We start from the raw sequence: 22,361 nt of genomic DNA, 5'->3' as shown, positions 1-22,361 counted from the left end.
TATATATACTAAAAAAAAGTTACTTGCATTAAAAAAATATGTCAATCAATGTTTCTCTTTTCATGTCATCAATTTATATATTTTTTTGGACATGTGATTTATATAAAACTTTTTGTTTTATTTGGTGTTACCACCTGATTTACCTTTAGGGCTAATTCGGATTCGGGGCGAGTTTTGGGTGGATAGGTTCTAGTTCCCTCTCAATTGTTGTTGTGGAGATCGAATACACGGTCCTACTTACCAAGTTTAACCTCAATCACCACTAAACCAACAGACAATTGGTGATTTACATAAGACTTGAACAAAAAACCTTTTGTTCTAAACTTCTATACATTTTATGTTTCGAAACAATTGTAATGTTTACTGTTTACCTTGATTTTTCCCATTACAAGTGGATTCAAGGGAATTTGCTTATTTGCATGCCCCCACTTTTAAAAATAATAATTTAAAAAGTGAAGGATACGAGTAGTGCAAGTGTGTAGGTTAATGAAGACAAGTGATAGGAAGTATTTTGGTAAAATTAGGTAGTAAAGTTACCAAAAATAGAAATGTTATAACTATTAAAAACCAAAGGAAGGACTTATATTTCCACTAAACTATAGCAAATTTCAATCTTTAAGGATACCTCATCCACATATCACTTCTCTCTCTTTCTTAAAACCATGATCTCCATCTTGACATCTTTAAGGATCTTGTAGGATGGAATGGATTTGTCAATCATTATCTTCTATTTTATATTTCTATGCTATTTACATTTTGTTCTAGTAGATGTGATTAAATTTATCTAAACTTAATTGATGCTCATCAGTTATGATTTATTTCCCTTTACAGATCCATCAACCATCCACACATAATGAAGATTAACATTATCAAATGTGATCTTGATACATGGATCCTTTAACATACATGTACTTCATTTTAAACATATCAAAACTTTGTAATATGTATTTACTTGTAATTAAAGATACTAAATTTCAAACACCGTATAAAGTCAAACGTGACACTAACGATTTAGAATTTCAAGTATAAAGCGTGAATAAAGTATTTCCTCCGTATTTAAATAGGAGATACACTTGGCCGGGCACGTGTATTAAGGAAGAATAATTGAATGAAATAAAACAATAAAGCAAGTGGGGTTGAGGTAAATATTTTATTCAAGTAAAATAAGTAGGGACCATTAAATTTTGGAGGGGTGTGGGATGGGATTTTGTATCCTTTAGAGTTCTAAAATAACTCTACAAGATAGAGTTTGGGTAAATGGTAATATCAACCAGTGAATGACAAATCAATTGCTCATATATTATCTTTCCAAAATCTACCATATTTTTTCTCATTAATATCAACCCCCTGATTTTCCCTTCCCACTAATATGAGTCATTGATTTTAAAATGTATGGTTTAGATACAACTCTAGCTACCTTGTGAGTTTTATTAAAACTCTAGAGGAACCGGACACGTGGGGTGGGGGATTTAAGAAATTACTCTGTAACTGTTCAATGTGGTAGTGGAGTTGGAATATTATTTAATTAAATAGTGAGGTTGAAAAGTTACTAAAAATAGAAAATGTATCTTCTATTTAAATACGGCCGGAAATGGTAAGTGTATCTCCAATTTAAATAATGAGAAATACATAAAAAAAACAGGAAATAAAATACGGAGTATGAATACATGGCCCCACAAACTACATAAGAACGGAATCAAACCTTATGTATTTGTATATAAATATAAATAGACATGCCATCTTTATTAATAAGTGAGAAATATCAGTGAAAAAAAAACCATGTCTTCTGTTGATACAGTCCTGATTGCAAAACTCCACACATTAATCTTATCCATCATCATCCCCATCTTTCTTCTCCTATCGAACACAGTTGCAGTTCCCAGATCTTATTCACCGAACATACATTTCCGATCGTCACAAATTGAGAATAATGAAATACCCCATTTTCGGACGCTTAATAGACGACAATTGATCGATTGCCCTTTTCCTAATCCATACCTTGAGATTACTGTCAATACTGTTTCACCTCTCCCTGATGAAATTTACATCAATGTTACCGTTTCCGGCGTTTTGAAAACGTCCCCAAAATATTGGGTCGCCATGGTTTCGCCTTCTCATTCTAGGTATATATTTTCTTACTATTTCTCAAAAATATGTTACGCTCTCGAAAACTAATAATAAGATACCACGTTATCATGTTTAGATGGTATACAATAATGAGAATTTTCCATCATTTCATACTTTTTAGTTTTTACCACATATTTCAACAACAGGGGTAGTATAATCTGCTGTAATTGTGTTCCTCAAATTCTGACAATGCCCCGTAATCTTACAAAACCAGGTTTTTTTTCTTAGTTATACAAGAATGTTTTTGGTTGTTGGTATTAAATTCATTTAGATTAATTGACTTGTTTAAGTATGTTTGAGGGGATTGAGTTATTTAAGTTACAATTTTAATTTGTTTGAGTTTTATAAATAAGATGATTGGTGTCTGTATGTTACCACTACAATATTAGTTACTACTTGTTTATTTATTGATCATTGCTTTAAGTAAATGAATTATACTGTTTATTTTCGCGAATAAGCTAGTCATAAAGGCGATACAAATTACTAATTGGGCAGAAAACTCTAATATAAACTTATACAAATATTAACTCATTTGGTATTGGTCCATCTATTATCCGTACGTAGTACTATAAACAAAATGGAATGGATGTAGTATATGATAGGTACATATAAATATATAATTGCGAAAATGTAGAGTTTACGTGGCTATTGATCCTAATAATTTGTTGTAATATGTGTTGATTAATTTTCAGCGTCAAGTATTGCCCACTTAAGGATTTATTGTACAAGGAAACCGGGGATTTTAGTGATCTTCCTCTTCTCTGCCATTACCCTGTTAAGGTATCATTTTTATTTTTATTTTTTATGTTTTATTGCTTTTTATTTATATATGAAATGTACTTATTTTTGATATGGATGGTGTTGAATATTAAGGTTGTATTCACATTGACGAAATTATAGGAGGACATGAATTATGAATTATGAATTACTTCGTATGAATTATGAATATGATGTATGATTGAATGTGATGCATGGTAGTCACCTTTGCGGCCGGCATTTATGGATCAATTTTTGGTATAAAACTATTTAATTTATGCGAATAAAACTTAAATAAAGTTATAACAATAATTCAATAATTGATATTTGAGTTACGTAATCTAAGAGTTAAGATGATATCATGCGGTGATGGAAAACGACATACTCCAAATCATATACAACCACATACTTGGAAACCCCACGGAACAACGTACTGTATCTACTTTTATAATGTTAGGAAAACCTTATTCTGCCTAAACTTTTATATAATTGCTTTTCTTTTTAGATACCACTTGGATTTGGTTCCTTTATTATTAATTTTAAAGCTTATATCCATGGTCGATATCAAGGTGCATTGACATAGGATTGAATTCTTAACACGTTACTCTGGAGTCTGGAGTAGAGCTGTCAAAACAGATCATCGGGTCGGGTTTGGGTCGGGTCATCCCGGGTCTCGGGTCATGATCAGGTAGGGTCGTGTCGGGTTAATATTTCATCCGGGTTGAGTTCGGGTTCGGTCGGGTCGATTTCAGGTCGGGTCATGTCGGGTTTTTTCTTATCCCGGGTTCAGGTCGGGTTCGGGTCGAGTCACATTTCGGTCAGGTTTGATTTTGGGTTCGGGTCTTATCGGGTCGGGTTTAAGTCGGTTTGTAGCAGATAATTTCGGGTTCGGGTCTTATCGAGTCGGGTTTAAGTCGGTTTGCAACACAGTTATTTTCGGGTCCGGGTCTTAGTTTGGATCGGATAATAATCAAATCAAATAGAATTCAGGTCGGGTCACTCTCAGGGACTGGTCAAACTCGGGTCTGATAATTAACCTATACATTTTAATTATTTTATATTCTAAAAAAATTTGTTTAACTTATTTTAGAGCTAAATTTTTCGGTATCTAGCAATAAATAATTAAAATAGATTTATCGTTGAAGTTAATATTTGATCGTGTCATTGATAACTCGGGTAAATCGGGTAACGGTTGTCACAAGTCGGGTCAATAGCAGGTTTCATCGAGTTACAATCGGTTTCGGGTTGACATCGGGTCGGGTATCGAATTGAGTTCGGGTCATTGTTCGGTCGGGTCAGTTCGGTTATCGGTCATTTTCGGGTCGGGTGTCGGGTTCGGGTTCGGGTGTTACAACATCGGGTTAAAATCGGTTATCGGTTTTTCCGGGTCGGGTACAGGTCGGGTTTCGGGTTACCTATTTTACCGTAATTTCGGGTCATGGTCGGTTACGGGTTCGGTCGGTTCAGGTCGGGTTTTCAGGTCGGGTCAGTTTTTGACAGCTCTAGTCTGGAGTATGTCGCTCCTTACACCCATAGTTGGTGACTTGGTGGTACTGAATGATATGCTTCCGCGTTAGGTTTTGTTGCTCAATGCACCTAGCTTGGTTATAGTTACACTCATTTTGCTTATAATAAATGCTTAGTCACCTAATTACTTTTCCTATATAATTATGGATTCAAATTTTACCGTTTCCAAAATACTAGGGTCTTGAACAATATTTTGTGACTTGTAACCCAATTTATCTGAACCCCAACAATTCCAAAAGTAATGGGTCAAAACACGGCCGAACTCATTTTTTACTAGACCCATTGAAAATGTTTTATTTATAATAATAAATGAGATAATAAGAAATTTTAAGCACAATAAACACGTTTATGTTATTATTGTTGGGTGTAATATGATTTTGATTTGAATTAATACACCATTTTATGGTTGAATAAGACTGCCTATAAACTTGTGTTTGAAAATTTGCTAATTCTTGCCCCATTTTGTTATGTTTATTACACAAATTAATGAAAATATAATACGCGTTTTAAACTTTCAATCCGTTAAATCGGTCCGAAATCGAGAATTATGGATCTTAAACAAGCATTTGTAAACCTGAACCAAAAACAGACCCAAATTAATCCGAACCCGAGAATAATTTTTCCCGTTTGACAGATCTACACATGGCCTTAAAAAAGAATATATATAATGCCATTTCTTCAAAATAAATAATTTAAAGTGATAAAGACACGTCCATTTGTTTGGCTGGCTTTGTGAAAGTTAACGTATAAATTTGGCCTTTCTAAATCCACTACTTTATGTTCACACATTTTAATTTAGTTTTAGTCCACATAGCAATCAGGTGTCTTATCTTCGTAGTACCACAACAAGTTTCTTTAATCTTTATACTGTTTTTTTTGGTTCTACTACGAGGAGTTCCCACCGCCTTCGGCGAGGTAATCTCCCGTGGGAGTTTGCATGGGTACCTCGATGGGCAGCATCCCTCCCAGTTGAGATTTTTTCCATTCCTAAAGACTCGAACCCGAGACCTTGGTTAAGGAGCAAGAGACCCTTAACCATTCATGCCAACCTCAATTGGTTTAATCTTTATACTGTTGAATGTGGTGATACCTTCTTTCACTACTACGTAGTACTTTGCCATCAAATATCACAAAACTTAAATATCCATAACATTTTACGTGCATGTTCCTCATCCATAATTATTCATTATTAAACCAACCAATTACTATTGGAATCTATGAATTACTTTATTAATGTACCCGAACATAATCCTATATTTTAGTTCATTTGATGCCCGAGTTATATGTTTTATAACTTTTAAACAGTGATATTAATGTACAAGTTGAAAAAGTTGTTAACTGAATAAACAAGTGGTTCTACGCCGATGAATGAAGAGATTATTACAAATCAGGAGTGGCTGTACGAAATTGTTTATTTAGAAGACAAAAAAATAGCCATGGGAGTGACAAATGTTAATTAGCTTGTTAGCTTAAACAAGCTAATTTGCTTAAAACAATTAGCCAATGAAATAATATTAAATAAAATTATATTTAAAATATTGATTGACAAATATAACTACATTAATATCAAACTAGTAGCTAACCATTGGGATACCAAGTAGCTAAAAAGGAAAGTAGCTTGATATATAATGTGACATGACAAGCTAATTTAGCAATTAGCTTAACGTTGAAGATGCTCTTAGAAGATACTTTTTTTTTGCTAATAATAGTTATTACATTGTTTGTAATTATAGTTAATTTGGTCGAAAATTATAGGCTGCATACCTGAAAAATGATCCAGAGTTCTTACCCTGCAAAAACAAGGAATGCAAGAAGCGAGGGGTTGATGGTAATTGCATGGTCGAAACTTGCAGTGCCTCACTGACATTTCATGTGATTAACATACGAACAGACATCCAGTTCGTGTTGTTTGACAACGGTTTTAAGGCGCCTTGCATATTGAAGGGAACTACACCTTTACCTTTTGCTAATCCTAACAAGCCACTCTACGGACATATCTCAAGCGTTAACTCAGCAGCTACCTCGGTATAACATTTTTATATTCAGAGCTAAGATTTACGATGTAATTAAAAGTTAATTAGATTGTGTAGTACTCCGTACTCCGTACTCCGTACTCCGTAATTAAATTAGATAAAGTGCAGATGAGAGTAACATGGGTGAGTGGAAGCATTGAACCTCAACAAGTAGAGTATGGTAATGGAAAATCAGTAACATCAACTGTTGGAACATTCACACAAGATGATATGTGTGGTACGTAATATTACAAATATCTGCTTAATTTGTTTTATAATCCAAGATGATTGATTGATTGATTGATTGATTGATTGATTGATTGATTGGTGCACATGTATATGTACTATGTAGGTGACATTGCTGGGAAAAGTCCAGCAGAGGATTTCGGATGGCATGATCCAGGTTACATACATACAGCCGTTATAACAGGCCTTCAACCTTCAGCTAATTTCTCCTATAAATATGGAAGGTAATACAACTTCCTTGCTATCTTTGATTTGGTTCATAAGGTTACCTTAATTAAGTTGTGTTGTTAATTAAGAAGTTGGGTTTGAATATAATCATGCAGTGGTGCAGCCGGATGGAGTGATAATATCCAATTTCGAACACCACCTGCAGGAGGAGCAAATGACCTCAAGTTTTTAGCATTTGGTGATATGGGAAAGGCTCCTCGAGACTCCACATTAGAGCATTATATCCAGGTATCAACCCGTATTAATTAATATACCATTTTCAATTCCTTTTTTACAGACCACAATTTGTACCTAAAACCTTAACTATACTTAATTCAAATAGCCAGGATCACTCTCAGTGGTGGCTGCCATGGCAGAAGAAGTTGCTACAGGCAAAGTGGACTCCATATTTCACATAGGTGACATCAGTTATGCAACAGGTTTCTTAGTTGAATGGGACTACTTTCTTCACCTTATCACACCTTTGGCATCTCGAGTTTCTTACATGACCGCCATTGGGAACCATGAAAGGTTCATTCTTCAAAAACAACTATCAATTATCAATTATCAATTATCAATTATCATCGATCGTTATTAATGTTTCACTTTTCTTCTTGCGAAAACAATAGGGATTATGTTAATTCAGGATCAGTATACATAACACCAGACTCAGGTGGAGAATGTGGTGTTCCTTATGAGAGTTACTTCCAAATGCCAACCTCATTAAAGGATAAACCTTGGTATTCCATTGAACAAGGTCCTGTTCACTTCACTGTCATCTCAACTGAGAATAACTGGAGGCCAGGTTCCGAACAGGTTTCTTTTTATCATTAATTAATCCTCGTTACTTCTTTAACTTTTTCATAAATCACCCTTCTTTCTTTCTACTTACAGTACAACTGGATGAAATCAGACATGGCTTCAGTTGACAGGAGAAGAACTCCTTGGCTTGTATTTACTGGGTATGTCCATTTTTTAGCCACGATTTCGAAATCCTCTTTTATAATTACTACACTACTAGAGTTAATAACTTAAATTTTTAACATAAAAGTTATGGTTTTATTTCAGGCACAGGCCAATGTACAGTTCAGCTAAATCGGCTCTACCCAGCGTCGATCTATCATTTGTGAAATATATTGAACCACTACTAGTTCAAAACATGGTTTACAAAATTTCATCCTGTTATTGTGTTACTTCAATTTTCCCTAATATTTGATACTTTCTGTTTCATACAAAAATAGTCTGACTAAACGTGGTATTTGAATGTTGATGTGGAAGGTTGATTTGGTGTTGTTTGGTCATGTTCACAACTATGAGAGAACTTGTGCAATTTATCGAGGCAAATGCATGAGCAAGCCATTGAAAGATGAGAATGGAATCGACACTTTTGATAACTCTAAATATAAAGCTCCAGTTCAAGCTGTTATTGGGATGGCAGGGTTCAGTTTGGATGAGTTCTCAAATTTTGTAAGGCCTTGGTCATCCTTTCATAATACTCCCTCCGTATTTATTTAAGGAATACACTTGATTGGGCACGGGTATTAAGAAGAAGAATTGAATGACATAAAGTAATAAAACAAGTGGGGTTGGGTAAATATTTTAATAACTAAACAAGTGGGGACCATGTCATTTTAGGGGGTGGGAGGTGGGGGTAGGGCGTAGATAGATTATTTAATTAGATGGTGGAGTTGATAAGTTACTAAAAATAGCAAGTGTATCTCTTAAATAAATACGACCGAAAAAAAAGTCCGCAAATAATATCGTAAGTGGATGCCGACAACATTAGTTTCTAAAATCACAGGTTGGTAATTTTGATTTCGGATCGAATCTCGTCTACATTATTTATTTTTCATGAAATTTATCTAAAACAACAAAATCAATACTTCAAATTAAAATAGACTGTTATTTTTTTTTTTAAAGAGTAAATGGAGGAAAACAACAAATAATAAATTACTTCATTCAAATTAAAGAAAGGAATTTTTAAATCTTAAACTCTTTCGTTGCAGGCGCCGGATTGGAGTTTACAAAGGATCAATAAGTTTGGATTTGCAAGAATACATGTAACAAGGAAAGAATTGAAACTCGAGGTTAGTTTTGAAATTTTACTTATAAGTCATAGCACATTCATTAAAAACAAAGGATAAAAAAGATCGCCATTATGAACAACTTTTTTTCTTGCTTTCATAATTTGCAGTTTGTGAACTCAAATACAAGACAAGTTGAGGATTCATTTCGAATCATAAAGTAGAGTTGATCAAGAAAGGACAATGTTTCCGATTCTGGTTTTATTTTGAATCATAAGGAACTAACTGAAGTAGAGCCGATCAAGCAAGGACAATTCACTTCTTGTTTCATTTCGAATCAGAAAGTACAGTAAATCAAGAGTTTCTGCTTCTTGTTTCAATCCGAAACAATTCCAGTGTTTCAAAGCACAGATCCTTCAATACTACATTTACATGATTCTTGGGGTTTTGAAGAAATTATATATGGCACTTTGCCATGAAAAGAGAAGAACGTACATCATATACGAATACTCCGTACATGTAATAGCATAAGGATGATCACATTACTAAAATTTCCGTACTTTTTTTGATAAATAGTATATGAATTCAGTGTATACAGTTGAGAATCGTGAGATTGAAAGTTACATTATTAGAATTTTCTCCAACTGCCTATGGTTTAGCTCATTACTTTGTGTTTTATATTTATGTCACACAGCTAAGTTGCAGGTCGAGAAATACACATTCCAATTTCCTAAGTTCAAAATGTAGAATAATGCATTCCAAGTACAAGCAAGCACGCTATAAACAAAGCTTCCATGCACCATACCTGATACCTATGCGATTGTGAGGCCAGAAATATCAAAATTCCATGTACTTGATAGCCTTTCCTTGAAATTGAGCTTCAATTGATACGCAAACATCTTAGCTTGTATCAAAAGCAGGTCCGAACTAATCTGCCCAAACAAAGCGGAAGATATTTTTACTAGCAGATGCGTTGACAGAACCCTCGCTTTTCTTCATCAGCAACTCCTCCTGAGCAAGAGTATCCGCATCCTTCCAGAACAGAAAAAGGCTATGTTATCCATCAGCAAGCGTATTGCATTAATCACTAATGTCCATTTAAGAAATGCATCTATCACTATTTCATGGTTTCACATTTTTAGACAATATATTACATTTCATTACTCACAACTTTTTGACAATTTAATACATCATGCACGGCATAATCGAATATGGATCACAAACCAACAGAAATTTAGAAACCAACGGTAAAGGAAAGGTACTCACTAGAGCAGCATATGCATAAGCAAGAGAACAGAGGGTTGGATAACATTCCAAGACAGCCATAGCAACCTCCTCAGTAACCTGAGGAACCTGCAAAACCATACACAATTAACCCCAGATGGTTTGAAGGGCGTTTCAGTTGATGGTACCTACAAACTATGTTTCTGAAATTATAGTTCATGATATAATTCAAAGAAATCTAAATTAAAAAGGAAAAAAAAAAGGAGTTCTACGCTATAGCCAAACCACCTGCATGAGTTGGGTGGCGAAAACATCACTAACTGACATCTTATCTGCATCTTCACATTTTTTGATAAATTGATTATATTTAGGACAGGCACCCGCAGTTTTGCATCCCAAACCAGGTGATGAATTCCGTTTACAATAATCAGTAATTGCCAAACTCAAAAACGCATATCTGCGAATAGTATCACCCAGGCTACTTGTTCTTTGCACATCAAATCCCTCCACGATTTCGGTAGTAAAGCTACTGAAAATGACCACAGATAGGAAACAGTAATTAGACTAAATTTCATATACAAATAAAACACGATAAGCAAATAGACGGACCATATGATTGCAGGGACCAGTGAGTAAAACAGTTCATGAAATGAAATATCGTTTTTTTCACTCTCGACGTAACATTTGCAGTGCAATGGTGCAGTAAAATTCCTGATAATATAAAAACCGAAGCCTTCTTTACCCAAAATAAATAAATTAGAGAGGATACTCTGATTTTATTTTATCTTTGGGATAACTTACAAAGTAGCTATCCATGGTCTATCTCTACTGTTAATTTGGTTTGTATAGTGTATGTGACATCCTTTACAGTCTTCTCTATACAAGGAATTTGGCTGTTCCAAAACCCTTCATTTCTTGCTTTCCATACCTAATTATACAATACCTACACTACCCCCTTCCTACAACCGGCGAAATCACATTCAAGAATCAAGATACTTTGTAAAGCCCGTGAAAATAAACTCGGTGCAATGAAACAAACAGGTTGGTGCCTGACCAGGCAGTGAGCAGCCGCATATTTCCTCCAGAAAAGTTTCCGTTACATAGAGAGTCAGAGACCAGTATTTTTTTTCTTCTTGTTAAAGAGTGGGGGTCAGATGAGAGTCATAAATGGGCAATTCTGCTTTAAATTAGACAAACCAGGTCAATTGTCTCTCCAAGCTAAACACCAGTTTTCATTCACGATGAAAATGTCACACAGCCAAAGTGTTTCTTAAGGGATCCAATGGGACAGCCTCACAGCCCTTCCCCTCCCAAAAACATCAGGAAGGTTATTGCTAAATGCATTTTACCCTTGCCAAACCCTTATATGGCCAGAGCCTCATGTGCCAGGTAGTAGCATTCTGCTGCTAACTTATAGATAGGGAGAAGGACGATTAAGCTAAATGCATAGATGCCCATTTTAGCATGGAGCCATGGACAAATGCAACAAAGCCGATAAAATCTTACGCTGTTTTAATGCTATCAGCTCCTTCACAAGCGTTCGGATCACCTTCAACCACATACATAATCTTCTTGATTCCAGTTCTCTGAAAGAAAGTTGAGTTTTAAAAGCATGAGAACAAGATTCAAATAACACAAATACTGAAGATCATATTCATATAAATTATAATAAATATATTCTACAATGAAGTTTTATTTTATATGACATAAGCATTAGACAGGATAGTCAATCAGATTTCTTTAACAGAATCAATATGAATAATTCCAAAACCGCAAGAAAGAGAAGATTCCCATGGAGATCGATATTCGATAACAAAAGGTTCACCAGAAAATCAACTAGACTGAGGTAGAATGCTTCTGATAGAGATAAGTCCTATAGGCAAAATACATGATACCAACAAAAGCTCGCCTCTTAAGAATTGCTCTCTTATAAGTTATAAATTCTCAAAGTCCCTAAAACTGTGGTGAATGATATTTAAAAAAATTCAATGGAAAAATTTATAGGAGAAGAAGAAAATAAACCGCAGACCCCAAATTATTCAGGCCATCAATTATCATCAATTGAATAAATTAATGTATCATAATTCAGTGGAGATCTCAAACTAACAAAACTCACTGAAATAGACTACATCATGGTTCTCATCATTATAATCAGCTTGGAAGACAACTGGAAGTATGAACCCAGCTTCTGAATCTCTTTCTAAGATCCATGAAAAAAGATCTAGGTATGAAATCAAGGATCACGTTTCTCAGACAAACTGTACCGAAATTTTTGAAATATTTGATGGATAAACATATATTGCTAAAAGCATTAAAATCAACATAATTTTATGTGACCTGTAAAAAGTATTCTGCCTCTAAGTTAAATTTGGCTGTTAAAAAATATTCTTGCATTAATGTTTTTGAAATAAAGTTGTATTGCTAGATAAAAGTAAAAAAATAACTACTCCATATTTGACAAGAGCATCCATGATAAGTTCCTCAAAATTGTTACTTTGCCTCCTTTTGTTCAACTCATAAGAAAAAAGCTGAATAATACGCAACTCAGCGGTAGATTGTATTCAGTTCACGCTCTTGGAGAAGATGATGTAAAAAGCAACATTCAAAAAAAATTAGACCATCCATATTCCAAATAAAGCCAAAATGCACTTAGGAATGGCCATTTCCAGTTGAGAAACCATCCAGTAACTAAAATAAACCATTGGTTTCTATAAAGAGCACTACAAATTGGAGTAGGAAAGAGTTTAGGGGGTGTTTGGTTCGCAGGTTCTAGGTATGAGGTATGGGCTTAGAATGGTCTAAACCCATACCATGTGTTTGGATGGAAATTTTAAGAGTTTTAAACCCATACCTCAAACCCCAAGTTATGGGGCTTAGAAACCTAGGTGGGGAGGTGGGGAGGTGGGTATGATTCATACCTTTACTCCAGGTATCAAAAAAAAGGAAAAACACTCATCCCGAAATTGAACCAAACATATGGAATTAAGAATCAAGTTCCAAACCCATACCACCTCGATATCATTCCTGATTCCAACCCCATACCAGGTTGCGAACCAAACGCCAGTGACGATGATGATTGAGAGACTGGAAAAATTATACTAACAAAATATGCGTTGTCAATCTTGTCATAATTACAAACTGCCATAGAAATATGAGAACCATAAAGGGTTCTTTAGGCGGAATACCTGAAGTCTCAACTTCTGATCCCTGTAGCGGTTATCTCTAATTGAACCACGTAGGTCATCAACATTTTTCCTTTCAGCAATGAAATCAAGAACATATTCAGTGAAAAGTTGTTTATGACGTGCAATCCATATTGCATCTCCTACTGGCAAACGTCTGACCTGCGGGAAATCAGGAATAGCAAGTTAAATGAACCAGCGCCTTTTATTGTTTGCAAAGACTACATATCTATACATGTTTATGTCCAAAATTATCTCCATTGCCCACTGATTTGAAATATTGTAGGACATGCCCAGTTAAAAATAGATATTATCCAAATGCATTTCAACTTTTTAGTAAAAATTGACATGTTGACCTTTACTTTACACTAAGTTACAATGGGTAATGGTGATTTGGAAATGTGAAACAATAACAAAGATAATATTCAGGAGCACCTGAATTCTCAAAACACCAGAAATGGAAAATTGACACAAATATGGAACAGTTGGACAAAATACTATTAAAGAGCAGCAAACATTTACCTCTATAAGAATTTTAAATTCATCACAAATCTTTTCTATGAGCATTCTCGACTTTGTCCTGAAACCAGTAAAGAAAATCAGACTAACAAGCAGCATGTGACAAATTGATCCTCTTACAAACAAACATCAAGAACAGCAAATAGTCATGAATAAGCCACATAGAGCCCGATAATTTACTTGGATAATAATATTAATGAGCAATAGATCATAAGCCATGATAAATCCGTTGCGATTAGTACAACATACAATCAAAAGGAAGAGAGGAACCAAAACCTCCCCAAGGTGAAAATGGAATAAAGCTGAGACTGTACAGGAATATTGCATACGCTCAAAGTTAAGGTCACAGCCAAAAGAAAGAGATAGTAACCCACCTGATAAAGTGTTCTCGGTCATCCAAAATCAAGACAACATTATATGCATCTTCAAACTTCTGCAAATCTTCAAGTGGTGGCACTCTAAGAACAACTTGACTGGCCTGGTGAACAGATTGACTAGCCTTTTTTCCATGATAATCCTAATGCATTCTCAAATTAGAAGGTGATAAAAATCAAATGCAGCAAAAAAACCAAATTCACAATATTGGTAGGTTCCAAGATATTAACTACTAAGCACTAGATTTTTTCGTATCCAATAAGAACCAAATGCAGCAAAAAGAGAATGTCTCCTAAAATTAAGTCCACCCCAGATGTTGTCCCCCTCTATCCCACCCACCCAATAAAACCAAAAAATAAACAAAGTGCTGAATAGTGAATACTTACCGGAGTTGATGTGAAGGAAGTAAGACCATTTGGATTTATGCCACGGGTTAGATTTTGTTCACCTGCAATGAGAAAGAAAGAGGAAAAACAAAAATAAAAATAACCGTGAAGTTGGATTTCTGAATTAGCACGGACACAAAAATGATTGATGATACAAAGACCAAACCACAATATAATTTGATCAATCAAGGCACATTACCTTCAACATATCTGCTGCTAGTAGATACATCACCCGAATTCCTTCTTACTGTTGCCTGGGGATTGGAGTGAAAACAATAAACTTCATTTTCTCGCAGTTGGCAAAGAACTTGGGGCCAAAGTGTAGATATTTCTTGGGGTGATGGACAAACAGAAACTTCCGCCAGAGCATGTACAACCTGTTCTCTTGTGTAACCCAGGGTTGTGAACTACAAATAGAAAAGTATAGGAGAATGACATGAGGATCTGATTACTGGCAACAAAAAAGCAACCAGCCGTTCTTTTGGTTAGTCAGAAGGGGGGGGGGGGGGGGGGGGGGTGATGTAAAGTATCATGGTTTAAAATTGCATCCAATACTTCAAACATGAAATATCAGAATCCTTAGTACAGAGAACACATAATCAAATTCAGAAAAGTTCATGGAAAACAAAGCTATAACTGGGAATCTTCAACATTCAAGTCAACAGACGAAAATTCTCCTTTTAAAGAGAATGGTAGTATCTGATCATGGTTTACTATTACATCCAAGAATTCAACATGAATTATCATTATCCTTAGTACAAAGAGCACATAATCAAATTCAAGCAATATTCACAGAAAACAAAGCTATAACCGGGAATCTTTAACATTCAAGTCAACAGACAAAAACATAACAATTATCCTTTGCAAGAGAATGGTAGTCACTGACATATCAGAGGACGTTGGCGTATGAATATATCTAACAGAAAATTAAGAATCATTGAACAAATAATGAATTAAAGTTCTAAGGGAATACTCACACGTAAATGAATAAATTACAAAGCTATCACACTCAGATGAAATTGATGAGCCTTTAAGTATATTTTCACTTGCCAAGCGTAAGCTTTAAAAAGGCGTGCCTAGGCTCCAGGTGGTGGCCATAGCGCATCCCTCTGCCACGCGCATTCCAGAAAGTTGATTAATTGCATTCTTTATGATGCAAATTCGAGCAAAAACCCTTAATTAATTGCATTTCAACCCCTAAATTGAAACCCTAATTAAAAGAAAATTCTAATTTATAATTGGGTTGCAATTGTGGTCGGCCACTTGCCGGTGATGATAGAGAATGTCGGCGAGCGGTCATTGGTGGTAAAAAAAACTTAATTTACTAACGTTTTTTTAGTGAATTACTGGAGATAAGTCAGATAACTATAAATTTTGAGCCAAATTCTGATGAAGTATAGACAGTGACGTACGAAGTAACTTTTCTAATCACCAATGAAAACTGATTATTTATGATAATGATAACCAACCCTAGGAAATAATTGATCAAACAATTTGCACAACCAACTTTTACACATTATCTTGATATATTCTCAAACTATGATAAATAACTTATGATGATTAAATGTGGTTGATGTTTTGCAGTATTAATAAAATTAGACTATCACTGATGAGTGATGACTAGCTTGGGCGTACAAAGATGTAATATGTAATTATGTACCCAGTAATAATCATTACGTGTAATAAATAATATCACTGCTCCAATTTTTTTCATCTTAAAAAGATAAGTTCTTAACAGGTGCAGTAATTTTACTCTCTTGCTTACAATCATATTCATTGAGTTCAGTTCAAAGTCGGTGTTAAATCTTTCGGTGGTCGACTCTGGGGAAGCATTTCCAGGTTTTTGTCCTCTTTGATTGGTGTATCTTCCTCTTCTTTTCTTCGATATTTCCTTTCTCTCTCTTTCATCAGCCAATTTTTACATTTTCTTTTTTACTTTTTAATTTTACATTTACTTACTGATCCATCTTCACGTGTCTTTGCCCTTCAGTAATATTTTCATTTTCTTTTTACCCTTTTGTTTTATTTTGTGGCAGCTAAGTAATATAGTGGTCCCCTCCCCTCTTTTCATAATTTTTTCTCTAAAGCTATTATGTACAATTAACAAAGTAGAAAATGGCTTATGGGCAAAAAATTGAGGACGGAGAGAGTATAAAGAAAAAAATTAATATCACATTTAGATTCATTATACTTATAGGTGTATGTGTACATTAACCGAACTTCTACCGTTATTAGTCAAATAAAGAAAATTAGACAAAATATCTTATATTACAATTTACAACAATCAGGTCAATCACACAATCAGTAAACAAAGTCTTCTGCCCATGTCAAAGTTACAACTCGTACGACATAAACTCAAACAAGCAAGTGTGATATTCCTTGGAGAAGATTTTTAACTTTGACCACAAAACTTAGCAAGTTCGCAAAGTATTTAAGGAATTATAATCAATTAAACAAGAGCATATACACATTATCGATATTTAAACATTTTATAACCAAGCGATCACAGTTAAAGCATGCTCGGTAACCCCCTAATCCCCCCTCAGAGAGAAGGAGAGGCCGCGAAAAAAATGTTGGGAACAAAGCAAGGTCAACTAAAGCCTAAAAGGATATAATAGTATTGTGACTTGTGAGTTAAAAGGACCATGTCCAGATGTCCTGGCTTAAGTTGCAAACTTAACTTCACACAACAAATGAATTGCATGTAGATTACAGACTACCCACTCAAAGGCACAAAGTCATTATCGCAAGCCTCCCTCCAGCATGTATGGATCACATCATGGTATAAAGGTAATTCATGCAATAAAAATAGACTATGCTTTAGTTAAATGATTGGGTAATTTCAATAGAAATTTTCTCCACAAAATGCTGAGTTTGTAGGAGATGAGAAAGCAGACAACAAAATAAATGTTGGAAATGTGAAAGAAATATTACTGCATTCTCATTCACTTCAACTAGGAGAATCATCGCCTTTTAAATAGGCTACAAACTAGCTAACAATGCTAAGCAAAACCCTACCTAATTAGGTGGAATAATGGGTGATAGTGCCCCACTAATTTAGCCCACTACCACAACTAAATTTGACTAACATGACTAGTGAGTAAATAACGTTAATTTAATGAATTACATCAAAGAAATTAAGTAACTAGTTAATTACTAATTTGAAGCACTAACTTTAACAGAGTTGGTGTTCAAACCAACAATAACTAGGGTGTCACTATGCACTGTGTGATGTTATAGTCCCCAAACAAATTGGAAACCAAAGAAGAGGAAAAGGGTTATATACAAGAAATTGGAGTCGTTTTTCCATTCATAACGTCGTTCCCTTTTCATGTTTTTTATTTTTATTTTCATCGAATATAATATTAAGGTATTGTAAGGCCTTACCTTTTAGCCATTAAAGAATTTAGTTCAAAGTAAATTCTTAAAGGCCAATATTTACAAAGAAGGGGTACTCAGTTTACAACTAAAGTAAGTTCAGTTTTATAAGAAATTTTCAGGTGAAAGAATGCACCTTAAAACAACCAATCTAAATTTACTTTAGTAGTCTAGTACTCCTGCTCCCCACAATAGATTTTATTATATGAGATAGCACAATGTTTTAAGAGGATTTAAGTGAGCCATACTGTTGCCCTGTTGGTAGTATGAAAACATAGATGGATTGCAGATAGTCGGTGATTTTATGTAGAGAGCAAGTAGATGTGATTGGAAATAGTGGGTAATTTCAAATCGAGGGGCATCACATGCAGCACGCAGGGAGTTAGGTGCCTCCAAATGCAATTTAACAAATGACCACTATCAAATATTGAGTATACTTACAATTTAACATGTATCCTGAATATAATGAGCCACAACTGAGTTGACTGCAATTTCACTTCACAAGTCCACGTTCACTAATGAAAAATGCAAATTATGCTACCATATAAGTTATAGCTACCACCTTGTCAACAACTATTTACACAAAGTTGAAGAATCCTAATATCGTGGAATATACTTGTGAAAGTGATCAAAGGCTAAGTAGACACATAAGGCCACAACAATCTGTTAGATGGACGCAATGCAGCAACGACATCCCAATAATAGAAATCATATAAAAATTTAAAACTTTTGAGTAAAAGTAGAATCTAAATGAGATTTATAAGAAGTACCCTCTCAAGAAACTCCACGGAAATATCATCGTTCATGCCCTTCTTGTTTAGATCAGGAGATGTGGGTGAACCAGCAGCAACAAACTCCAAATTCTCCACATTTTGGTTATCTGAATCTGAAGCTTCTTCCCTGCTGACAACATTTGCAGTAGTATCGAGCATACCAGACCGGGATAAGCATTCTAGTGCTACTTCACGACCACCATCAGATAGCATATATCTGTAAAATAAAAACAATATATAAGCATGTACAGCCACCAGCTCTTAGCATACAAAATATACTTAATAAAGTTGCTTATCTTATTGCCATACTTTGCAGGATTACTTGTCTTATAAACAAGACCTTTGTCAATCAATGTCGACATTGCACTCCATCCGCTATACCAATCCCTAGGGGAACTACCAAATTGCTTCTGTTTACCTCTGCCCAATTCTGGCCTAAGTACATAACAAAGGAACCATAAGACTAAATCTCTTTCCTTTTAAATAAATTCAAATACAAGATAAGCAAATTCCAGACATATGGGTTAAACTGTAAAAACGCATCATGTTTCAGCAAAGCATATCAAAATAAAGGATATCTTTAGTTTAGAGTACACGGAAAACAGAAATAAGTTAATCAGATCGTCATACGCTATTGGCACTCGCGAGAGACCACTTGCTTCAGCTGTATCAATTAGCTCTTGCTTATGCATAAATTCCTTCCCATTAGCAGTTGCCCTGGTGAGGGAAAACATGTGAAATAAATCTTGTAGGATTAGATTATGAAAAGATCAATGGATTTCACGGTCCTCTATAGTGTAAAAGGAAAACCAGACAAATCTTAAGAAGAAACTGAAAATCCTTCCCAATAACAATTTGAATATAATTACATGACTTGCAAAACTTTAAATCAATCTTTTAAAACTGAAAGTTTCCATCAGCAATATTAAAGTCTCGAAATTTTGACCATACCTATGTAAAGAAATCAATAATGCGTAAGCAACAGAATTTTTCTTTGGCAGATATCTCCTGGAGCCTCTAGCCTTCTTACCTGCATCAACCAGTCTTATTAGACGTAAATATTGTACTCTGTATATAGTTAGGAACTTATGAATATAACTTGCTCCATTCTTTAACTCCTAAAGAAAATATAACAAAGACACAGAATACCTCCTTTTGCCAAATCATCATCTTGAGATTCAGAAGCACCAGAATTGCTGCTGAAAAATTCTCGCATCTCAGTCACGAACCATTTCCCAATACCCCTAGCCAAAGTTTTAAACAAATTACCACAAAAGTATAAGAGGGATAAAAACAAACAAAGTATTTTTCCCGCTTTTCACAAGGGTAACTAATAACTTCTCTTGGGTTCCAAATTGTTGCAAGTGAAGAATTTCATGTTACGGTCAATAATCATCAATTGAAGTATGATAAAGTTTAAGGTAATATATCTTCTTATCACAAAGTAAAGCGGAGAAAAACTAAGGAATACAGACTTGTATTAGGATTTAAGCACCAAGCAATCTCAATCCAAAAGCAACCTCAATAATTTAGCATACGAAACGATAAGTGAACGGAAAAAGAGAAAAATTGAATATTTCATCAAAGTATAAAAAAACAAAAATCTTAAGAGACAACTTCAAAGGCCTAAGGCTCAATTCTCACTAATTCATCTAAAGCTTTCACAATATTCTCCTAGATACATAATGCAGAGAAGCACCCCTTAAACCTTATAAAACCTAGTTAAGACATATAAATCTTAAAAGGCAAAATTGAAAGCCAAGAATATAGCATGACATAAACAAATAACATTCTCAGCATGACTATGCACATGTACATGATGCCTACACATGTACATGTGTACTTGTGCCAATAGCTTTTCCAAGGATGCAAAAGCTTATTAAAACAATCTAAATTATAGATAATAATCAACTAAAATCAAGCCAATGAAATCTAAATTTCCACCAAAAGATTAATTGGGAAATTTTAACCTCGTTAACACGGAAATTGGAAGGGATGCTCTCACATCAGTACCTACAAAGGAATTTTCCTCAATTCTTTACGGAAAAACCAAGGCAACAACAACCAATGGAAGTGATGACACAATTATTATAAGCAATAGAATATTCCCTTTAGCAAATGAACCCACCCGAATCAACACCTTGATCATAAATCTTCTTACATAATAAAGATTAACCATCAGAACAATTGCACTAACAACCCTCAATCAGTGTTGGGACTTGGAAGTAAAATAAAATCCCTCAAAACAACTTGAAACCATTAGTTTAACAGACAAACTACGTGGGAAAATATACCTTCCTTTGACACTAAGATCCTCAATAAGAAGTGTCTAGCCTTTGACGTCATTTTGTCCGAATATTGAATCTCTAACCCTAATCACTCATATAGTTTACAGTTTTCAGCCTAACTTAGACAAACTTCTCTTCATCACCTTGTTAAATGCTCCATGCCCCAAGTCTCCAACACATATAGGGACACTTGGATACTTAAATAAAGAAGAAGATCACGGAAAATATCAACAAAAAGTAGATGAGTCTAACACTTGGAGATGTACTTTTCCCTCAAAAATCATATCCGAATCAGAAAAATATATACTTCCTCCATTTCCCAAATACCATACCACATTGATTTTACACTATTCACACTATTATTACTTTTATGTTTTTCCATCTTTTGTGGTTTACACGTAAGAAAAAATGTAGCCATGTGATACCTTGTGAGATTCGTATCAACATATACTTTCTAAAAATCAATTTTTTATAACTTTTTACTTATAATTCAAAATATTAAGTGTCAAAGTCATGCATTGGAAAACGTAAAATTCTACATGGTGCAATATTTAGGGAACGAATACATTAATAATTTGCTATTCACATGTAAGCAATTCCAACATTTTTCAGAAATTACTTTAAATCCCGAAGTCACCAAATGGCAGGAGACACTACCCTCATTGTTCAACTTTCACAAGAACATAACTGAATAAACATCACCCTAACCAAAACAATTTACAAAATTAAACCCTAACTAAAACAATTTATGAAATTAAACATCACCCACTTCCGAAATACACCCTTACTACATCCATTCATGAAATCAAACAGGTAAATTTCACCCTGCACCCAAACTAAAAACCATTCACCAAATTAAACTTCACCAGTTCACCCACCTCCAAATTCACCAACAACTCCATCCTACATTTTAAGTAACGCCCCCGAATACTTTAACCAACTAAGTTAGTGGACCACTCTCCAAACTCGGCTTCCAGTCATCCACAACAGTACAAAAACCATTATAACAAGAATAAAGGAGACGGAATTGAGGGTGAAAAAGAAGTGTTAAACTCACTTGATTTCTTTGAATTCCTTGAGAGTAGTAATGGGAGTTTTGTGTTTACAGATATTAGTGAAAGCTTTAAGAACGGTTTTCTCAGTGTTGTGAGTAAAAGTTGGTTTATCCTCCGCCTTCTTTTCTGTCCACCATTTTCGCATGTATTCTACCAAATCGTCGTTCTCTGGACACACTGCTCTCTGCTCGCTCACCATTTTCGCATGTGGAATTTGATCAGAAATGTGACGGAGACATGTTAATTTTTAGGGGTTTTCTGGAATTTTGATTGGGAATTTTG

General features: G+C 34.6%; 2 protein-coding genes across 2 annotated transcripts; one reads left to right on the top strand and one right to left on the bottom strand.

Moving 5' to 3' along the window:
* The first annotated feature begins 1,739 nt into the window (after positions 1-1,739).
* On the top strand, positions 1,740-9,543 carry LOC110791981 (probable inactive purple acid phosphatase 27). Its single transcript, XM_021996761.2, has 13 exons — positions 1,740-2,123; positions 2,820-2,907; positions 6,166-6,435; positions 6,552-6,660; positions 6,775-6,892; positions 6,992-7,124; positions 7,219-7,406; positions 7,505-7,691; positions 7,770-7,837; positions 7,944-8,037; positions 8,154-8,342; positions 8,882-8,962; positions 9,070-9,543. The coding sequence occupies exons 1-13, from the start codon at positions 1,780-1,782 to the stop codon at positions 9,121-9,123; spliced, it is 1,923 nt and encodes a 640-aa protein (XP_021852453.1). The 5' UTR covers positions 1,740-1,779; the 3' UTR covers positions 9,124-9,543.
* Positions 9,442-22,357, bottom strand: LOC110791979 (crossover junction endonuclease MUS81). Its single transcript, XM_021996760.2, has 15 exons — positions 22,082-22,357; positions 19,886-19,980; positions 19,688-19,766; positions 19,367-19,453; positions 19,046-19,171; positions 18,734-18,953; positions 14,785-14,992; positions 14,586-14,647; positions 14,199-14,341; positions 13,828-13,885; positions 13,309-13,467; positions 11,630-11,709; positions 10,412-10,652; positions 10,166-10,252; positions 9,442-9,931 (listed from the first exon to the last, which is right to left on the bottom strand). The coding sequence occupies exons 1-15, from the start codon at positions 22,276-22,278 to the stop codon at positions 9,827-9,829; spliced, it is 1,947 nt and encodes a 648-aa protein (XP_021852452.1). The 5' UTR covers positions 22,279-22,357; the 3' UTR covers positions 9,442-9,826.
* Between the last annotated feature and the right edge of the window lie 4 nt (positions 22,358-22,361).

This window comes from Spinacia oleracea, chromosome 1 (genome assembly GCF_020520425.1).
Source record: "Spinacia oleracea cultivar Varoflay chromosome 1, BTI_SOV_V1, whole genome shotgun sequence".
In the NCBI taxonomy this organism is placed as follows: Eukaryota; Viridiplantae; Streptophyta; class Magnoliopsida; order Caryophyllales; family Amaranthaceae; genus Spinacia; species Spinacia oleracea.
The sequence above is the reverse complement of the archived record's forward strand: the minus strand, read 5'-3'. Positions and strand labels throughout refer to the sequence as shown.

Bases quoted from the DNA above. Each gene is read 5' to 3' on its own strand.
- LOC110791981 (XM_021996761.2), top strand. From the start codon at position 1,780: ATGTCTTCTGTTGATACAGTCCTGATTGCAAAACTCCACACATTAATC. The intron at 7,125-7,218 runs GTATCAACCCGT...TAATTCAAATAG, and splicing joins CATTAGAGCATTATATCCAG to CCAGGATCACTCTCAGTGGT. The intron at 7,407-7,504 runs GTTCATTCTTCA...CGAAAACAATAG, and splicing joins GCCATTGGGAACCATGAAAG to GGATTATGTTAATTCAGGAT.
- LOC110791979 (XM_021996760.2), bottom strand. From the start codon at position 22,278: ATGGTGAGCGAGCAGAGAGCAGTGTGTCCAGAGAACGACGATTTGGTA. The intron at 14,648-14,784 runs GTAATGTGCCTT...TTCTCATTGCAG, and splicing joins TAGCAGCAGATATGTTGAAG to GTGAACAAAATCTAACCCGT. The intron at 10,253-10,411 runs GTGGTTTGGCTA...ATGGTTTTGCAG, and splicing joins TCGCCACCCAACTCATGCAG to GTTCCTCAGGTTACTGAGGA.